This window comes from Saccostrea cucullata, unplaced genomic scaffold (assembly GCF_032062105.1).
Source record: "Saccostrea cucullata isolate Sc308-1 unplaced genomic scaffold, CSIRO_AGI_Scuc_v1 ctg907, whole genome shotgun sequence".
Lineage (NCBI taxonomy): Eukaryota > Metazoa > Mollusca > Bivalvia > Ostreida > Ostreidae > Saccostrea > Saccostrea cuccullata.
This window is the reverse complement of record NW_026935419.1, coordinates 234915-257228: the sequence shown is the minus strand read 5'-3', so window position 1 is coordinate 257228 and position 22314 is coordinate 234915. Positions and strand designations below refer to the sequence as shown.

At 31.1% G+C, this 22314-nt stretch overlaps 1 protein-coding gene across 1 annotated transcript in view; it reads right to left on the bottom strand.

The window, feature by feature from the left end:
- Nucleotides 1-297: 297 nt before the first annotated feature.
- The window catches only part of LOC134242768 (uncharacterized), an 88072-nt gene continuing 66055 nt past the window's right edge, over nucleotides 298-22314 (bottom strand). The window contains exons 23-24 of the mRNA XM_062724890.1: nucleotides 14613-14750; nucleotides 298-2172 (exon numbers count right to left, since the gene is read on the bottom strand). Of these exons, the coding sequence (XP_062580874.1) occupies nucleotides 1092-2172; nucleotides 14613-14750 (1219 nt within the window). The 3' untranslated portion in view covers nucleotides 298-1091. The remainder of the gene's footprint in view (nucleotides 2173-14612; nucleotides 14751-22314) is intronic.

Here is a 22314-nt window from a genome sequence, read left to right as displayed (position 1 = left end):
AGCTTTGGCATTAAACTTAGCATCAATGTCATCCATTTTGTTGAATTTTAATGAATTTTCAATTATATCTTCTTTTAAATAACAGAATTAAGGATTTTTGTAGTCAATTAAAATTATTTGGAAACATGCATCCACAAAAAATAAATAAATGAACAAAATTTTAAAAATCTGAAAAGAAACCTTGGTACCTTTTCTGTATAGTCAAATGCAAGTCTCTGAAAGTCAAACAGATTATTTTTATTATTTCTCCCACTGGATATCCAAAATAAAACTAGAGGAGACAATCCGAGACATCCATATAAATCTAAAACATGACTGTCAAATAAGTGTGAGAAATATAGTGATTTTATTGGTAATTGACATGTAAGAGAAGAAAAGAACCAACTCAATCCTATATAAAGTATTGATGTTGAACAATAATCAAGTGTTAGCGACAAATATCTGATGCTCAATCTATAAAATAAGAAATCATGACTTTAATAGCAGGAAGTTTCTTCTATTCTCAACGAGATATTTCCAGCCATTGGTCGAGAATTTTATCAGCTGGTGTGAAATGTTTCAGATTTCTTTGTGTATATCATTTTAGGATCGGGAAATCAAGATAAATCAATTTCTGTGACAAGACTTGTATTTTTAACTAACAGAATTACTTCAATGCTATTTGTATCAAATGTGAAAGTCGTCAAAGTCTTGTCTTAATCCGCGTATTCTGATTAGTATTTGTCATTGGGTGTAACGGATAATCGTGAAACATCCCGAATGTTATCAGTAGCAAATAACACGCCAGTGTTGTATTTTTACCTTACTAGGCAAATGCTATATTTGCACAGTGAGAGATATTTTAAAATGGATTATGCCTAACTGTCAATATTTTATGACAAGAAATTAGATAACAATGTATGATTTAAAAAAAACATCTAATGAAAGTCAATTGAACATTCTCATTTTTACCTGATGGTAAGGTCATGACTTTCGTATATTATACCTAAGAAATGATCAATCGAAAACAAAAATGGATAATACTTCAAGTATTTAAAAAATCAATATCATAAAATGCCATTTTTTCAGGAAAAAGTTATTCGAAGAGATCTTTAAACATATGTGTCCAATGTCTGTTCGTCGCTGTCCCAAACACATGTGTCTGTGGAGTTTTCGATTTCCTGGGATAGACTTTTATCCTCCCAGTCGCTGGAGGCTAAATTCGTCACGTGATCGTCCTCATTCTCAGCCTTTTGGGGACAATTTTTGTCCGGAGGAAATACAAAAATTTGTCCACTCTGTACGAACAGTTCATTAGCACTCGATGTCGACACTCCAGAATCGTTTTGGAGGTCATCAGATAAAAACATCGTAACCAAATTGTGGGGAGCATCTTCTCTGGTTTTGTTACGGTAACGCCTTGGTCTATCAGCAAATTTTATTGGTGTTTTTGGTTCTTTTTTAATTATGCTGTTACTTTCTGGGTAAAACACGTCGTCATCTCCATTTGATGACGTTGAACATTTCGAACAAGTGCTACCAATGCTACTTTCGTCTGCGTCACACTCCATAGCGCTGTTTCTTGGTAAACTTTCAAGATCCGGACTGCTACTTGATTTTGGAGAAACCGGATCGTGTCTACATTGTTGACTGTCTTTAGGTACCGAAAACACAGAATATTTCTTATTTATGTGGGGTGAACCCACTTGTACTCTTTTCCGAACTGCAGGCACGTTCAAAGAGCTACAAAATGTCACAGTTCTAGAAGTGGGATGACAAGAATCGTTTGTATTCTCAACAATTTTTGGTTCTGCATGGACATTTGCTTCTTGGACCCCTGTAACATCATTTAAAGAACAACTGTTTCGAGGACTTTGTTTCTTTGTAAAACAGGCATCATCCACGTGACTTGCGACGTCATTTACAATTTCTTGAGTGTTTATGTCCGCTTCAATTGTATTTTCACGATTATCAAAGCAGTTTAACTCTGAATGTGGTAGTGATGCTGTTGTGGTATTCTGACTATTGAGGACATCATGAACCTGATAGTATATTTTGCTGTCATCAAATTCAAAATTGATATAATGTTCCCCATAGCTTGTTTCTAACATTGAATCAAACGTTCTGCAGAGCTCGGTAAAACTTGGTCTGCTGTTTGGGTCTTCCCGCCAACAAGAACGCATGATTTGATATCTGGAAAAAAAGAGAGATTTCTTAATCAATCTTAAAACTGGTTGCTTTCCAGGGAGGCATAGAATACAAGGTGTATTGAAATGTCATTTAAACACCAACAAAAACTGGATTTACAAAATGTGTTTTGATGATTTCATTTCAAACACCTGGAAGACGATGAAAAAACGCGATAAATTTACTGACTGACATTTCAAAGATGAAAATGCCAGATAGTAATCAATGAATGAATTCTGAAATACGAAGTGTAATTGGGGACCCGGACTTTTTAAAGCACTTCAGCTTGTTTGTACAATGAATTCATTTAAAAAAGATTTTGATTTAAAAAATAATAATGTTTAGCTTTATGGTTTTAACTGATATTCAAGTTTAATATTTTAATGAGAAAGAACAGTTTAATGTGATTTATTAACACATCCTAATTGAAAGATGATAGGGATTTAGTGAAAGCCTATTCCTTTGATGGACGTTTCGGAGTTAGATGTTAGGAAAAAGAAATGGGATACATGACATACCAAAGGCGTAATATGAATCAAAATAATTCGGTCGTATTTCCATCGCAATGCTCTCTTGTACTTAATTTTATTCATGTCGAGAACATCGATTTACTAGAACAGTTCTACAACCTGAGCTTCATTGACAATAAAAAGATATCTTGATAATATTTTTACTTCCTTTGCCATTAAGTTAAGTGTAATAAGCTCCACTGATGAAAAAGAAGAGATTTTGTACAAAATTTTGCTCTTTTGGAAAGTAACATTTCAATAATTTTTTAACTTTAAGTGAGACAGATTCCCTTTTGATCTACAGTGACTTAATAAGTTAAAAAAAATCAAATTAATTTTATAGTATTGAAATCTGATCATTCACCCTCCCTTGATTTTAAATATGTCAAATGATTTTCCCCCAAAATCAGTTCCCTTATTTAAAAAATTACTTTTCATATTTAAAACTTATTTCATTAAAATCCAATCAACACCATTCTATTCAATACATTTTCCACAAAAAATGTATATTCACATTTTTTCACATCTGAACAGCCGTGGGGCAAATATAGGGGGCAGGTAAGGTGTCTCGTTTAAAATCCTGTGGATTCTTTCATAAAAATGTCATCCGTTCTGAGATTCCATCTGAGAGCCACACACGGTGTCATCTGATCCGCGGGAAGGAGAAAGTGTTAGATGGGGTGTATGTATATGTGTATCTGGTGGTCCTGATTCCGCCCCGATAACATTTCTCTCTCCTACTCTTTTATACTCTCTGACACCCCGTATAGCGAATACAGATTAATGTTTGTGGATAAAAAACTTTTATATTTCAATATATACAAAAATAATGTTCACTTTGTATGCTGTGATTCCATAATCAATAATTAATGTAATTAATAAATAGAGTGTTTTTGCTAGAAACTACTAGTGCCGCTCCAAATATTACTCAGGTTTTTTAAAGGAGAAGATAAAGTAAAACCCCTTTTTGGCCCCCGACTTTGGGTGTCTGTCAGAATGATGCAACTGTTTATCCATAAAAACATCATTTCACCCCTGCCACAAAATGAGTATATCTATATTGGTTCCAAGTTTTGGAATACTAGTATACAGAGGTCACAGAGAGGTCAGGAAATATGTCAATTTTCGATTTTTCTCATTTTTATGCAAATTTCATCGATTTTTCAGCACATTTTGTTTCGGAAAACATAGAGCTCAAGCTTGCCTATCTACCAAATTTATATATTTTTTTACACTAGTATCAGATGCAGTTTGTGTGTAAAAATCTCAGATAGGCAAGCTTGTGCTCTATGTTTTCCAAAGAGAAAAGTATCTCAAATATGATGAAATTCCACCAGAATTGAGGAAATTTAGGAAAATATCCCACTTCTGCACCCTCTTGTGGCATCTGTGCAAGCTTTGAATCAAAATTAGTTCTTGTTTTAATGCAAGCATCATTTTATCTTCAGAACTGCAAAGTATCACAATTTTACCAGTGATCTGATTTTTGCATCAAATAAGGGGCCAGATACGGCAGTTACCCTATCTTGTTCTTGCTGATTTACAAAACAACTGTCCACTCGCGAATCCATGCTTTCCCAAATTGACGTCTACGAGACATTTTTAGTGCTCGTTTAAAATAAGAATTCTCAGAAAGATGATAAAAAAGTCAGTCTATGGTGCATCTGAAGTTCGTCGTCATTTTGAAAAACTAATGAGAAATAATGTTAATTTATTAAACATAAAGATATAAATATAAGTAAATATACTAGTTTATATATTAGCTTTAAACATGTAAAGACCTCCAGTGTAGTACAATTTGAAGAGAACGTTGAACCGTCTGCAGCGGAAGTCCGCAATTAGACGCCATGTATATAAAATGGTTGACCTATCGGTTGTTTTGCCTAAAATATGATGCAGGAATATTGTCTAGTATTAAGCTGTTATAAAAATAAGATTCTTTATTTATGATATAGGACACGACTTGCGTTACATAAGGATTCTTGTGGTTACTCGCCATTTTCGTCATATTCAGCAAACTACGTGTTCTTATTGTGAGTGCTCATGTGATATAAATCATGAAAGGTATTTTATAAATTACAGGGTGTCTATGAAAATTTATCATTTACATACTATTGAATGTATTATTCCGCCTAACAGACAGTTTTAGGCGATAGAGAGAGAAAAAATCGCACGATGGGGGAGTTGACACATTTTTCTTTCACATGGTGGTGATACTGGCTATTTTCTGGCCATCTCTTGCGGTCAGTTGAAAATTAAAAAAGACTTGTCAGCTGACATTTATCAAAGGACACTTCTTTTGTTAATAGTTCATTTTAACATGGCATGAAATGACAGGCAAAATAGTTTATCACATCTCATTGTTTTCGCACACCTGTAGACCGACCGCATCACTCCTGTCATGGCGACCAATGTATCACTACATCAAGTCGCAGTATGAATAACACATTTACAATAGTTTTCTTTCTTTTCTTTTGTAAAGATTTTTAGTTCAGAGAATTGTGGATAGTTTAACATCTTTAACGATGTCAGGTGCAGAAGGATTTAAACTTATATCGATGCTGTCAAAAGAAAGACAATAGGGCGAATACATCGGTGTCCTGAAAAAGCGCCATAGGTCAAAAATAATTTAGAAGTTCAAAACACAGCCTACATCTTCGTAGGATGTAATTCGGCGAAAAGTACACAGGATTAAAGAATAAATTCACCTATACTTGTCATGAAAAACAAAGGGAACCATTGAGAAATGCAATTAAAATACAAAACATCGAATAATAATTAATAAAATAGACCACTAGATGTTGTGTTGATGAACAACGTACAGTTTGCGACTGTCGCAATGTTGTACCAATTGGCCGGAAGTTAATTGGAAAGAATTACAAGCTGAGCATCCCTAACTAAGAGCAAGATACAACCTTTTACATATGGCTTAAACTGTGTTAAACTCTTTGATGATTGCCAAACCCAGCCAAACACTGTAGCCAACAATTACCACGAGTCTGATTATTAAATGTTATATGTACTTTGTCCCACACATCGGCTTTAGTATATGTTTATGAGACCAAAAATAAAAAAAGACATTTATCATAATAAAAATCATTATAAAATCTTCATGCCAATACAGTGATACACATTTTGTTTTCAGGAAGGAAAAATATATTTATTTACAAATCCATTACCACCCACTTAAAATAAAAGTATGAATAATAAACTTTTCATATCAGTCAATACTTCACTAAATCAAATAAAATAAAAAATATTGTCATTCAAATGTTATAAAAGTAATATTCAGCGGTTTCAAAAATATTACACTATTGCCTAAATTCAATAAAAATCCGAGGTGAATTTTACACAATCTCTCTAACCTGTCTGAACCAATGGCAAGAGGGAAATAATTAAGAAAACTTAACAATTTATAGGTTTAAAAACATTTATTTTATTCATAGAATACAAAACACGGGAAACGAAATCGTTGCATGTTTGTAGTTTTTACAATGCTGCAAGAACGCGTTTTGCGGTCAAACCTTTAATAATAAGTTTGTTTCCATTTATTCAGAATTTTCATTTCAAACACAAAAGCGTCAGCTTTTGGACTGTTAGATTAATTCAGCCTTGTTCCTTTGCCTGATTAAATTCCTGCTGCATTTCATTTTTTTCCTACGCAGGTGATATTATGTCATTTTAGGAACAATGTAATCGGTGGTTTTATCTATTGACGTTAATGTCACTTACACTGCTCCAAATAACGAGAAATCAAACAAGTGGTTAAAAATGAGACAAATTCTGCCACAATTTACATACATTCGCTTTTATGACTTGGTAAGGTCTTGGTACACGACCTAGCCAGCAAAAAAAAATGTATGAGTGATTTGAAAAAATATGAATATAATGCACCCCACCGCCATTTAAAAAAATATATATGATGCAAACATGTAATTTCTTTTCCATTTGTTTTCAGCTAGATCATAAAATAAACTTCTATCACTCATGACTGTTGAATGCAAATAAAAGTTTTAAAGACAATAAAAAGACATGGGTTTTATGTTATTAATTGTGCGCATAATTAAAACGCTTGAAACAGATGCATAAACGCGAGTCGAAATTCGTGAATATCGTACCTCACCTTTATCGTGTATAGAAGATAACATATTGAAGCTGAACCTCTTTGTTAACCACAGAAAACAACAGATATATTATTATGAATAAAATTTTCATTGTTATATCATCTTTTCATGATTCACACATAAGTGGTGTGCATGCATATGCTTCCTATTCAAAGAATTAGGCAACCTCAATCCCCGCTGGATTTTTCTTTCATGAGAGAGAAAAAGAGAGAAGTCATTTGGTAATATGTGTTTATGTATATTACATAGAGCGAAATGTGGTCCGGATTCATAGACTAATTCTACCTGTACTCACATATTCTAAGATAAAATACTAATGTCATGTTGTAAAATTTGAATTTACCGGGTGGCAGTAAATACAAAGTTTACACATAACACTATGATAAAGCTCACATGTACATTTATTTCTCTTTTGATACATGCACTTGAACATTTAATCGTCAAATGTTGAATCCTTTTGTATATAAAAAACCAAACTCTTGGTTACTTTATAATTTAATTTGTTGAAATAATATTAACCTTATAGATTCATAAATAGGACGCCAACAACAAAACTAGGAATAAAATTTATGGACATGATATCAAAACATAGTTTATTGAAAGTTTTGAACTTCTTTATGAAATGTAACTTGTCCTCACCGAAAAAAAGTCATTTGATAGCATTATACAATTACTGCACAAAATATATTACAAAGTAGTACTCTTTTGTTGTTGTTTCTTGTATAAATTTTAATATAAAATATTATTTTTTTTATAGTTTTGAAAATTCAAGAGTCATTTAACCCTCTTCGCAATGACACCCTTCCCCACCAAAAGATTATTCCCATCTCAAGTCACTGCGAGAAAGACTGTTCTAGATGGTTCACTGGAACCATTGCCTCCTGGTCAAACTCGCTTGTCATCAATCTGTCTGTTATTTGTACAATTAAAGCTCTTGTTCTCCTCCAAAACATTTGAACTTATTAATCGAACTGATTCAAATCATTTCCAAGTTAAGAGAAACTAGAATAGGTATGCCCAGGTGCCAAGGTTTTGGGGTACATAGACTGCAAAGGATGAATATGAGAGGCCTAAATAACCATCAACATCTTGTGTTGTGGTGTTTATTAATTTGTCTTTCGTAAAGAAATTGTTTTGCGACCCATATTTTATTTAAAATCAGTCTTATATGCGTGAATTGCTTTCCAAACATTTTTAAACTGACAAATTTATGATGTAATAAAGACAAACAAGATAAACAACTTGTTCCTGGAAGATGCCAATGATATTGACATGAATTGACATATTTTTTGTTTTTCTACTCGTCATTTTTTATTTGTCCTTCATATTTTACTGCTGAGTTGAAACAGATTAATTGATTGACGCCTGAAAGTCACTACCGGAAATATGCCCATATTACGTGAGTTGTTTTACAATATAGAAATAATCTTCCTGAGAAAAAATATGGAAAATAAGCAAGAACGGGGAGATTCGATATGCTACGCTATTATTATTTAACAATATTTGCATATATTGAAGATTTTCTGTCTGCAAAATGATAATTAAAACGTCTTGGAATGCTAACCTTTCCTTTTTCAGACAAAAGGTTGAATTTTAGCAGAGAAATTAAGCAAATCAAATTATGGAAAAAAATCTCCTTGTTCAATATTGCTTCAATTTTTTCTACTTTATCTATTTTAACACAAACTTTTAATGTCTTTACTAATAGAGATCTACATGTACATGTCAGCAAATACAAAATGTATTTGAACATACAAGTACCAGGATTCAGTATTAAAGAAACTAAAGGATAATATTTATATTAAAAATAATTTTTGAGTTTAAACTCTAGAAAATGATAACATTATTTTTGTACAAATTTTGAAAACTCAATATTTAAAATATATTTATTTTACCCACTGAACTACATGTATATTATATTTTACTTTTACAATCTTTGTTAAAATTAATTAATGTTCTGAATTGCTTTGAAAAAATCGGAAATTCCTACAGTGCCACAGGCTGGATCCGGAGAAATATTAATATCTATTGCGCACAAAAAGAACGTTGTCTCTTGATATGATTTTTTCCGTACTTTTAAACTACATGTACCATTTCAAAATATTACTAACCGTATTTTCCTCCGCACGTTCAAAAAAAATTATTTCACCATTTCCACAACAAAAAATCCCCATATCTTTGTTTTCAAATAGCACTCCTGTGCCTGAAATTGAGACAATCGAAAATGTTGCCTACTTTTACTTCCATTTTGGGTGGCAAGACAATTCGTCCAACGCGCATCGTGCTGATATCAACTCAGTAGTTGAATTACAGATCTATGGATTTTTTTTTTTAAATCAAACTTATGTGCAGTTGAGGTAAGAGTTTGGAAAAATAAATCCAGATAACTGCAACCTTTTTTGTGCGCAATAAATACATTTTTTTCTATGGGTGGCACCTTAGCTATCCATTCTGTTAATTTTTTCGTCTGAAGCTACGTCAAAATTCGATATTTCTTTGAAAACATTCTTTACAGTTTAACTTGCATTGAATGTGCCAAAAACTTAAATGGAAATAATTTCGATGTAGCTTTTGACAAAATACCCAAAAGACATTATTTAATAGGAAAAGAAATTTCTTTTAAGAAAAAAATCCCCGAACCAAGGCATTTGCAAGGTGATGTTAAATGTCCTGTCTCTGTACATTAATGTGTAAATCTCTGATGTTTATAGATGTCAGTAGCACTATCAAATACTTAATACCCACAAAATCTATCATTTAACGACACTAATCATATCACTGTTCACTTTGATGGGGGTTTAAAGATCGCTGGGAATAAAGATGTTATTGCCAATATTTGTTAATCAACATTTTAGCATCTTGTACCACAAACACTATATCACTGCAGAGGCAACATACAATATTCCATCTCTAGACACCCTATTAGTTATACTGGAATAGTAAACATTTTGATGGTTTTAGTGTTAAAAACTCAAATAATAAAGACTTATGAATCTTCATTATCATCTACAAGAAGTCTACATGGTTGATAAGGTTAGGCTTTATAAACCATGGTCTATGAAGTATACACATGTATTTTCGAACCACTTTCATAATGAAAGGAGAAGGCACCAATGAAGGAAGATGGCATTCTTTTAAAAATCCTTTATTTTGAAAACGTTTGATAATATTTAGAAAATGGCAGCAAATTATATATACGTACAAAGAAAGATTAGTTTGAACTTGTAAATTTCATAATAATTGCCTTGGAAAATTTAGAGCTCAAAGGAGGATTTTCACAAATGCACTAAATTGCGAGATAATTTGTGGTTAAAATTTGCCCTTTTTTGGAATAAAAATATGAGTTCTTCATATCTGATTTTTATTATATCAATTGAATATAGCTCGTAATGAAAAGATACTTATGAAACAACTCGCGCTTGAAAGATATTTCATTGTAAGTTACGCAAAGCTATTAACTGGGAATGTAACACTCTTCTCAAACCGCGTGTAAGATTTTGACCAACCACGCCCCTTTCTAAAAGTCAACGACACAGAGGATCAACTCAATCGAGGTATGTAAATAACGGGTGCTGTAAAAATAATAACATTGAATCAATATTTGTTTAAGATTCCGATTGACTTTTGTTTGACAAAAATTGGAGACTACTAATTATAGGGAAAGAAACAACAATTTTCAAACTGCATTCATTCACACAAATTGACGACAGTACTTTAAGTGTTGGGTTTGCTCGTTACAAATCGCTGAGGAAATCAGAGTTATTGTTGCATTCATGAAACTTTCTATACTCATTTGCCTACAGTCAATCTTAAAAGTATGCTTCGCTTCTGAAGACAATTTAGTTCGGAAAGGTAGGGTCATTCAGTTTAAAAATCATAAAGTGGAGAAAATATCAAGACGATTTACAACGATGATTCTTACTTTCCAACTTGCGAACTACATTAAAATTTTACATGTATTGCGAACGATCAGCAAAGGTTGCTGATGTAGACGTCTGTTAAGACAGAAAATTAAACTCATTTTGCAAAATTTAAACCTTTCAGTAATGAAATGTCAATTTGCTATATTTAAAAAGGAAAAGAAGTCTAAAGATCGCTGTGACCTTCATGTTGCTTTTCAGACAATGATGACATTTTGCAGGCTAAACAGTTAGAACTAACAAACTAACTGATGTTGGGAGTTGATGCGGGTAAAAGGTGTAGTGTCTGAAGAACTAAAAATATCGATGAATGTAAATTAAAACACTTTGGATTGTTTTATTTTTTTTAAATCTCTGATGAGACTATAGTTATACAGCTGTATACTTAAAAAAGAGAAAAATCCGATTAGCAGAATTATGTATATCTTAGCAATGACTATTTGTAAACCAAGATCTCTGGACAATCAGACCAAAGCTGTAGGAAGCGTAGCACTTTGCATTACAGAAAGTCACATTTATCTTTAATATAACCATGACAACCTCGCTCATCAATATATCAATAAAGAGAATTATATTTGGTGAAATTACTTTTGTGACCCAAGTTCTGCTAGTTCTACTAAAAGTGGATAAAAACTGTAGAATGACACTAATAAATTCTTTTTAAAACAATTTTTTTTCTACTTAAGTATCCTTGCCAACACTTCTAATGGATTAAAATTGAAATCGAATAGAATTGTGATATACTACTTTACCGTATTCTATTAAAATCAAAACAGAACTGTAAAAAGCCTTGAATGGTAAAGCATTGTTTGGCTGCTGATCCTGCTTCCTTATATAACATTTTTTCATTATATAATGGCACTTTGATTTGTAGACAGCTTCTTCATAATATGATGATATATTATTATTTTCTATGGTATAATGAAATAAATTTTGATAAAAAGTTAAAAATTAAAACTTTTTAAAGCTATTGATATAGAAAGGGGGGACTCATTATTAAAAAAGTGACTGAAATTGCAACATGCATATGATAAAAAAAAATTCATGCGCCTCAAAACAGATAAATTAGAAACCAGTAATATTTTTGCATTGTCAACAATCTGAAATTTTCATACAAATTATATTACATGTATAAATATTTCAATCTTTGAAATAATTAATATTAAAATAGATCATTGAGAAACCAGTAATATTTTTGCATTGTCGACAATCTGAAATTTTAATACAAATTATGTAATGTCGATTTTAAATATATATATATATATATATATATATATATATATATATATATATATATATATATATATATATATATATACATTTTTTTCATCTTGGCTCCCTAATACGGCTGCATGCCCTCTGACAAGAAGATTTCAAAGATATCTGGCATTATTTTTCCCTCTCAAAATGTTACAGACATGTTGCAAACCTCTTTTCTCTAATGAATATACGCGACATGTTTTCCAAACATGTTTAAATTAACCATTATCTGTCTTGCTTTCCAGAAGCTTCTTTTTAACAATTTTTTTCTCCAAAATATGAAAAATAAAATTCATCAGAAAGTGACAAATAATCATTACATCTAGTTCCACCATAAAGAAAAAGAATTAGCAGAATATAATATCAAAGTATCAAAAATACAACGAAAAACTGGCAGCGAATATTAAAATTGCATCATTTAAAGAACATTATCTGAGTATCAGCAAATAATCTTAAGTTATCTGCATACAATGTCAAAATACAACCATATACATGTATAATGAAGAAGTATCAGCACTCAAGACAAACTCAGCATATAATGATGATCTATATAAGGCAGTTAAGGTGTTCCAAATAAAAAAAGTCAATAACATGTATACTCATCGTATTTTTTTGTAAAAGGTTGAAAAGCATTATATATCTATATAAATTTTCAGTCAATTTCTGCATTGATATCAGATTTAAGCACAAATTAAATTCTAAAGGTCAAAAGAAAAAAAATAAAGGCAGACAGAAGTATTTTTGAACCTTTTAGTTCCAGAGAAACCTATGGTACAACTATTCGGAAAAAAGAGAAATGAATTAGATTTACTGTATCTTTTCAAGAAATCTTAGTCCATTTCAAATAACGCAAAAAACCCAAAGAAAAGTATTGACATCGATACTAACATACTGGAATATTTCCTCCATTTGACGAATTTTTACTCTTCGTTTTATAGGGTCTCTTTATCACAATAAAAAGTAAGCTGCATGAGTAGCACATTTTCCAATTATATTTCATTTGTTACTTTTGCGACTAAATAAGGAGTTACGATAAATGAACATGCTTTTTTTTAACAAGATCAGGAAACCTGAAAACAATTGGTGACCAAATTCTAATCCAAGGAATAGGCTAATTTAATATCTATTTTTCTTTCATATTGTAAATTGTAGATATACTGAGTGAAAATAAATATAAAATGACAATATAGTTCTTCGAGGTTAAAGTTAAACAGGAATTCTTTCTCTGTGCCAAGAGAAATAAAAACTTATACCGTAAATAAAATGAAATTGAATATATTACTCGCTTACCTCTTTGGACTATATACGCAATACTGGTGAATTTTATCATATTATATCATAATGATTTACTTCATAACGCATGTGATAATTTTTCTCAAAAACAATTAATTAATTACAAAGGCATTTGTCTTTCTTCTTTAGTGTTCAACGGACCCTCTGTTCAAATGTAGTTATTTTGTTACGACATGGAGCCAGTATTGGCATTTCGAGGTATCGCCCTTTGGTTTGTGATATGTACTTTAATACTATTGTGCTTCATAAATAAATATTATTTCAATTTTAGCTACAAAACTAGGTCACTCAGAAGTCATTAAATAGTTTATTAGTTATTCGTTTATTAGTTTAAGGACTTCCTGAAGATCTAGAAGTAAAACTGTTTTGAGAGATAGTTTGCGTCCCTAGCAAACACAGAAGCTTTTAAATTCTCACAGAACAATGACCTTTCTTAATCTTGGAATAGCATGAAGAGTTTATACCTTAACAAACAAAAAGTGAAACAGACAACGTTTTGTACATGTGTGATTGATAGCAATTAGACTGCAGAACGCACCTGTTGAAACCAAATTGTCATAGCTGCAGCTTTTTTTTTTATTTTAGATGTTTTTTTGTTGTGTGTAATTTTCTGACCAAAACATATTTCTTTTATAACCGTTTCCATTTTTCTCTACATCAATTTTCTGTTCTTCCAAAATCTGATAAAAAGATCTTTCATATGCGATGTTTTATTTACCATTTTGTTAAAGAAAGAGAAAGGTTAAAAGTCTTTGTTCGGTCTAAGAATTGTGATGCTGTTTGAAAATACTAGTAAACTCCAAGGATTTTTTTTTTTTTGTTTCAACATGAGTATTTTTTAATGAGGTCACCGGAAGACAGCAAAATTTGTTCCATTTCTAAATTTCCACATTTTGATTAAATTTTACACCAATTTTAAAGTACGATTTGGGTCAGAAAACACAGAGCACATGGAAGTCTATCGATCAAATTTACAGATTCCATTCCCTCTGTGGATACCATCTTGTACATTTATGAAAATCTCTGGTAGTTTAGCTATAATTAATGTTTTCAATGAAAGTAACATTTTGCCAATTTTAAAACATAAATGGATTGGACACCGGAGCTTTACCGATATGTCACCTCCATACATGTACCTAAAGGTTTATGTCAAGTGTAAATACATATTCATGTATCTTATATGTTTAACATTCACATAACATGATGTGAATTGACCATATTTGGAAGAAATCGGAAATTTGTCAAAAATCTTTGCCTTTAAGAGTTTTCAGTACATGCTGTGCATCAAGCTTTTGAGATTGAAATTGGCATTTTTTAAATTTTGCCATTTTAAAACTCACATTTCCTCTGAGCAGTTATCAGGACGTTCCATTCTGTATCCATTCTTCAGTTCTAATAACAAATCTCGCGTGTCGATCGTCGGGTATGGTGTTCCGCCAAGCGTGACAATTTCAAACAACAGGATACCAAATGACCATCTGCAAAGGGAATAGTTTTATTTAAGCGATACTGCAGTTATATAAATTAATCGTTTTAAGGCTTTATCGATGATTTCATATGATTAAATGGTGAAAGAAACTTAGGAACAGGGGATTTTTTTTTTACTTTCCTTGTTTCACGCTAAAAAAAAAATAAAATTAATATCAGCTAGCAGGGTTGAAAAAAGACTGATAAAAAATGTCAAAGCCCTTAAGAAATAAAAGAAATTTTGATGTAATTTCTATAATTACACGTCTATAGCTAGACAATTAGGTAATCATAATAAAAACAGCACTTTTACCATTTAAGAATGGTTTACTTATATATAACGAACATGTCATTTTTCGTGCATTTCAAGGCATAATGATTAGACTGAACCCTGTATAAAGGCGATAATATTTCTGAACTAAAAACAAATTAACATTTACCTTAAGTCTAGAAAATTAATTATTGACACAGACGTATTTGCTCAATTCATGTCAATTGCAATTGCAGGGGGGTTTTCTCCCTCTAATGAATATAGAAGCCCCAACAGTAAACAATTATTTTGAATTAAAAAGATTGGAAGAAAGAAAAGCAAACTCATGCATTAATTAACTGAGAAGATAAATGAAGTGAAATCAGCTGATTAATGAAATAAACAGATACAATTAATCAAACATGTAAAGGTTTTAATTATGGAAACACCATATAGTTTTTGACATGCAATGATTATCTTTGAAGCAAATACCACTGACTGTTTTAGTACGCAACATTAAAAATAAATAAATATGTAACATAATATAGGTTATATGAATGCAATTATGTAAAGATTATCCAAAGTCAATTGCAAAAATTCCTAATAGTGGAAAATTAATTTACCTAAAAGGTTCAGAATGAAAAAAAAAATGGCGACCACACTGTAGAAGGTACACACATAAAAAAGTATATACGAGAGATACCGATATCAAGTTTATTCATTAAGAGATGTATTAGACTTTTATATTATACAAATAAATGAAATTATGGCACCAAATTGAAAATAAGGATAGCAAAGAGAATTTCAAGAAGAATAAAAATTTAAACTTTGAATATAAACACAAATCTTCATTATTGAGTTAATTTAATTGTCTTAATGTTACGTGAAACAAATCTTGCTGGAACAAATTAATTAGAACTTGTCTAATAATCCTATATTTTGGTTGCTTACAAATTTTGCTATAGTGTCTCAAAAGCAATCAATCAATCATTTATTTGAATCTCTTCACCATGTAACAATAGTATACAGAGAGTACAAGAAAACTTTTAAACATCAATTTAAAATATTGAACTTCTCTAAGCATGCAAAGAAAGCATAGGAGCAAATCACGAGTTAGTTTCTCTCATCAACATACCCACTGTATATTCTTATCCAGTTTTGAAGACCACAAACTTTTAAAATCTTGACAATTATTTTTCAAGGTAGACAGTATAATAGATATAGAAAACTTGACACACTCTAGGTTTGTTTTTCTGCTTATTAAACCTGATATCAACAACATTTACTTGATTGGTACATATTAAACAATATTGTAACATGTCTTCAGTACATTCCAATAATCAATTTCTTTGAGCGTATCATTGTTCTTCGACAGAAAAATAATTAAATGTATCTATATGTGAACAGTAAATTTTTCTGTAACAAACCAGAAAACAACTTGTTCCAGGAGACTTTTTAAACTTGAAACTGATTTGAAATACATCAGCCTGACAGCTTAACATTATTGCTATATTCTAGCACTTAAAAAAATCTGTCTGAAATATCCAACGTCTATAATGTGGTTTCTTCTATATCGCAGGATCCATTCTTGAAACATAAGACCAAATGGCATCATAAAGAGTTGACCATATCTAAAGAGCTATTCGCACATAGGCTTAAACCAAAGGAAACGGTGGAGGTTACAGAGAGAGTTTTTGCAACTTTAATGATGATCAAGTACAGAAAGTTCTTTTATATTTCTTTCTGTAGGTATTTAAAGAGGTTCATTCCATCGCTGCCTTCTGAGAGATAACATCTATTAATTATAAAAATATTTTACAGTACAACTATGCCGTCAGTATTGGGCGTTTGGGAAAAAAAGGAATTTTTTCCTGTAAATGAAATACCGAAGCAAATTGTATGAAAAATGATCACAATGAAAAGACTTTTGCTAACAAAATTCCGTGTTAGAAATACCTGTAACTTGTGTTTTAAGCCACGTTTTGCAATTTGCTTAATTGGCTAGACGTTTGTTACTTAATTGCAGTGCTAAGAAGGGAATTCAGCCAGTGAGCAGAATTCTTCACCCTGTAGCTTCAAGTGGAAATTCCACAATTTAATTTTTTAAAAACACCGTAAAGATTTAAACTGGCACGGGAGGACGAAAAATAAAATTTGTTTCAATTGGTCCAATATCGGTTATTTTTAGAAAAAAAAGTTTTGCAGCTATGAAAACATTTGGGTTGTATGGAAGCATCTTTAAGTATTTGAAAAATAAGGACATCTTTATAGGGGGTCTTTATACTAATAGAGTTTATATCGGTGGTAGTAAAAACTGTTGATTGTTTTGCATATGTTCATTAGTACATGCTGTATAGAAAAAGTAAATTATACCCAAAATTAATAAAGTAATATATTTATTATATGTGGCAGGTACATGTAGAGTATGTTGAATCATTGTATTTTGATCATTGTTACTCGTACAGACTAATGCTTTGAAAGCCATAGTGTTCCCAGAAATTACTGAGATTTTTTAATGATACAGTTTTAAGAATTAATTTCAAGAACATGTGTATTTCAAACATTTATAGTTTGAAATCATTCTTTTAATACTAATTTTTTATGCTGTGTATCGATTTCATGAATAACTTTTGCTAGTGTTCAAAATGAGTGCTTTTGAAAATCAGAAAACCTATTGTATTATCAAAGAATTGCAAAAGTGGTGATACATCTAAAACACTGAGGGTTCCAGTCTTTTTTTCACAAGTAAAAAAATGTAAAGGAATTAAACAGACGGAAAACGCTGATCAGGGATAGGAAAGTTACATCATTTTTTTTTTCTAAAAATAGTGTTATTCTTACTAACAAATATCAAAGACTCTTTGATCTATAAAATTTAGTGAACTCATCATATTCATTCAACATTTTAGGCAAAACAATGCAACAGATAGAGTGAAATAATCAGTGTCTCCGAAACAACTGATGATTTACAACAATAAATATGCGTTCTGTTATCAAATGCAATGATTTTCAACAACAGCACATAAATGAACATATATAATAAACGGGAGGTTATCCAGGAAAACTGCATGTATCATGAAAAAGTTAGGGGTATTGTCAATCAATAAATTACTTACATTAACTTTTAAATACTAATCCATCATCAATTATCTCTGGAAACACTATAATTTTGAGAGTATATACGAACATATACTTTTGGAATATGAAGCAAAATGTCTGTTAAATATGAGTTTAATTTGTTCAAAATACTTAGCTCTTTTTTTCATTTAAAATTTTCTTTGTTTGCAAGCGTTTGAAATCACAACAATAATTTATTCACAAGAGTAATCGATACTTAGCTATTTATTTCTGGATTTTTATTATTTTTGTCTTAAAAAATATATCAGAAATATCACAAAACTGTATCTATTTTCATATTTTCCTTTCTATAATAAAACACCCCTAGGGAGCAAAATACAAGAAGCTATTCTTTGCTTTAACAGAGAAAAACTACGAACAAGGATTCCTTCGAATAAGTATAGATGAATTGTTACTTAAAATACTCTTTGAGCGAATTATATAGAGGCATCTGGCTTCATATTTGTGTTCATAGCTGATTTGCTTAATTATTACAACAGCGCCTCTTCCTAATAGCGATTCACCCAAGTGTAACTTCCACGGTCTTAAATGAAAAACAAATGTTTAACAGTCATTTCTGCTTTTATTTTCATAATTAGTGCCTTAGCATATGCGATGTGTCTACATATTTTGCTCCAGAACAATAAAAAGGTTTCTATTTTTGAGTTGAGGTCTTCTAAGGTTTGAATGGCACGGAATTCACTGAAAATAATGGTAATGAAAAAAATGGTATCGAAGTATAGTGCTATGTAGTATGTATGTGGCTAATAAGGCTCTAATTAATAAAATTTCCATTTGAAAAAATTGTATGCAAATAACATAATTTAACTTCGTCATTATAAATGGCAAAAACTATTTTAGGTAAATCGACATTCAAGGTCAAAACTTCAAAAAAGTTTATCTATATGAAAGTGTATAAATTTTTTATGCATACAAGTGTCGATTTTGGATTAAGATCAAAGTAATCAAAGTTAATTTTTTTTAAATCACAGATGTTCGTGGGGTTCTTTTTGATAGGTAATGTACTTAAACATTCGAAAATATTAGTCGGGGGAGTTCAAGGCTTATTAAACAGGGTAAAAGCGTAACTTTGTGTAATTAACTTTCAAGAACCTCTCCCAGTTGGCGGAAACTGGGCCCTCCAGTCTTTGAAAATTAATGGAAGATTACAATGTATCCTTACTGCACTCATTGGGTTCAGATTTAATTCAATTTTTCTGAGGAAAAATACAAGCAATCCTGGTTCTGGAAATTTCAACCCTGCTAACCTTTTGCTGTATATGACGCAAAACATGCCATATTCACATCGCACCCTATCTATATTCCTGTTTTTTTCTATAATGAACGTCTTTAACAAAACTGAACTTAAAAAAAAAAAAACATAATTCTATTCAGAATTATTTTATTTTGCTATATTTTATAACACATTTCTTTCTTCGATATATAAAAATATCTATGCAACCCCAATATTTAAAATGAAAATGAGAAATTTCAGTTTTCAAAGTTAATAAATTTCAGTTTCCAAAGTTAATCAAATATGCATAGTTTGAGTTGAAAAATAATTCCTATTGCAAACAATAGTTTCCTTGGTGATTTATGACCCCCTTATCAACTGGTCAAAACACATAAACTGGGGTCTCCCATTGGGTCTGTGGGTGCTCCCCGTGGATTGACGTGTCACTAACGCTGTCATTATTGCATTGTAACGCCGTCCATCACGGGACATAAAAACCCATGTTGGAATTTCTTACCAAACGTATTCTGTGACAACGCTTGTCAAAGTTCGCGTGTAATCTTCCCCAAAGTTCCTCTAATTATTATTTATTACATTTGTTAAAATTACCAGGAAACTTCCCCACAAAATCTGTCGCTTTTTCAGTGGTCTTTGATACAAGCATATGGGAAAAGACTCTATAATAAAACCAATCACCTATTTCACACACATACACACACACACACACACACTCAAATGTTTGAAATTATTAGTATGATCAACAATCCATTTAAAATTTATCATAATACTGAAGTAAAATTTCTACGATTTCGGGGGTAATAAATACAATGAAAACGAATTTCAGTTTAATGAATCATAATATTTGGCGTAAATTGGGAGCGTATTATCGCCTATTGTATTTCCAATTAATTGTCCAAATAAAGAAAAAAATGATCTAATTCTAACAATATAAAGACAATCCTAAAATTGTCAATAAATGAGTATACGGCGATGAATTCTAATTCTTTTGAAGTTTAAAATTAGCATGACTTACAGATAACATGATAAAACAATTTTAGGGCTTGGCAAATGTAGGAAATAACAATCAAGACCCAATTTCCCAATTGTTTTTTCTTTATTTGGATTTCTTGGGTTCTGTCTATCAAAATGGAAATAGTTTGCTAAATGTATGCTCAGCGTTTCTTGTACAGTATTGGGTCATTTCTGGACATGCCGGACACGTGACCATTTCCAGAGTGCACTGAATCTACCGCAGTAAATGTCGTCTAGGAGAAGCGTGTTTGTGTTACATTTGTAAGAAAGATATCGGCTCTTGACATCACGATGATTAGTTTTATATTATAACTGAGAGGGCGGAAAATGATGTTACTCACTATTATTTACCAAAGTGACAGAAAATAAATAAAACTTGTCCAGGGAGAAAAAAATCCCAGACGATCCAAAACATGTCCGTACAATACCGAACTATGGGAGTCATTAGGTGTGGATGCATCAAGACAAGGTATAAAATTTATCAAGACAGATCACTTGTTCATGTGAGAAAAGACAAACAGAAGATAGGAATCAATAAATAGTCCACGGGGAAGAACCGCAATTTCTGAGGGTTCAAGGGAAGGCTAGTCGGATACCGGTAGGTCTATCCGAACAGATTAAAGAAAGTTCAAAAAGTTTGTAGAACTGTTAAAAAAAAATGTGATTATTATTAATGAAAAATATATTTTCAGACAGTTTCTTACCTGAGAACTTTGGAAAATGAGTGTGCTAAAGTTAATTTTCGATTATGTACAATTCTTCTTATGTAGTTCAAAATTTAAAAGTCTTCATAAAATATGAAAAATCAAAAAAAGAAACTGCTTTTGCAAGCAATAGCCTACATGTCTGTCAACTGACTCCAATGGTGAAGTATTGAAAATGAAAAAGAGTAAGTAATGCAAATTTTTAAATTTTTAAAAATTATTGAAATTTTCCATCTTTGATTCCATGGCAAAGGATGCAATTTTAAATTTTCACCCTTTTTTGCCTCACTTTGATTTGTTGCAAGATACCGAGTAATTATTTTTTGACTGGTCAGTTGAGAAAAATTAGATTTAAATAAATTGAATATATCTTTTTATTTCATTGACTATTTTGAGGGTTTTGAAAACAAGACTTGGTGATCATGATAACAAGGAAATATTTGATTTAGCGTGTATATTGGGTTTTCTCATCTTTGAGAACTGAGTTTTTAGTTTGCATACGATATTGTTAATAGCGGAAATCGAACTAATTAACAAGAACTATGAAATTTTAGAGGTTGATAAGCACGATTTTTAATCCTAAATAGTTCATTGATTGGATTATCATCGTAGATATGAAATATGATTTTAAAAATAGATATATAGAGCGTTGAGCACACCAGTCAATCAAATTAAAATAAGTTAACACTGTTTATAAGTTTGAAATATGAAGGTTTCGATCAGTTATCAAGATCAAAAACACTGAACCATCGAAAGGGGAGCAAAGAAAACACGGACATCTTAAACATCCAGAGGTTGAATCAGGTGCCAAAGAGGAGTAAGCATCCTTTGTCGACAAGACAGGTCAAATCCGCCGTGTACTGCCTATATGCAACTTATTCCTTTTATCTAATATTTAGGTATCTTTTGCTAAACAAGCATTTTCATGATGGCGCTTTAAATTTTTTGTTATTTTTCACAAATACTGATGTGTCGTTTAATTTTTTTTTAATGCTTATATAAATTTTTTTAAAGTAAGCAATCAAGAAAATATTTATCAAAAAACGTTTTTGATTAAAGTAGATTATTTTTCAATACAAATACCACAAATTATAGACCAATCATCATTTTATTTCTTTCTTTTTAAAGCGGCTATTTTGTTTGCCTTCTTTAGGGTATTGATATGTCGATTTTGATTTTGATCTAATATAATTTTTACATAATATTGCCAGTAATATTTCTTTTTCAGGTTGGTTTCT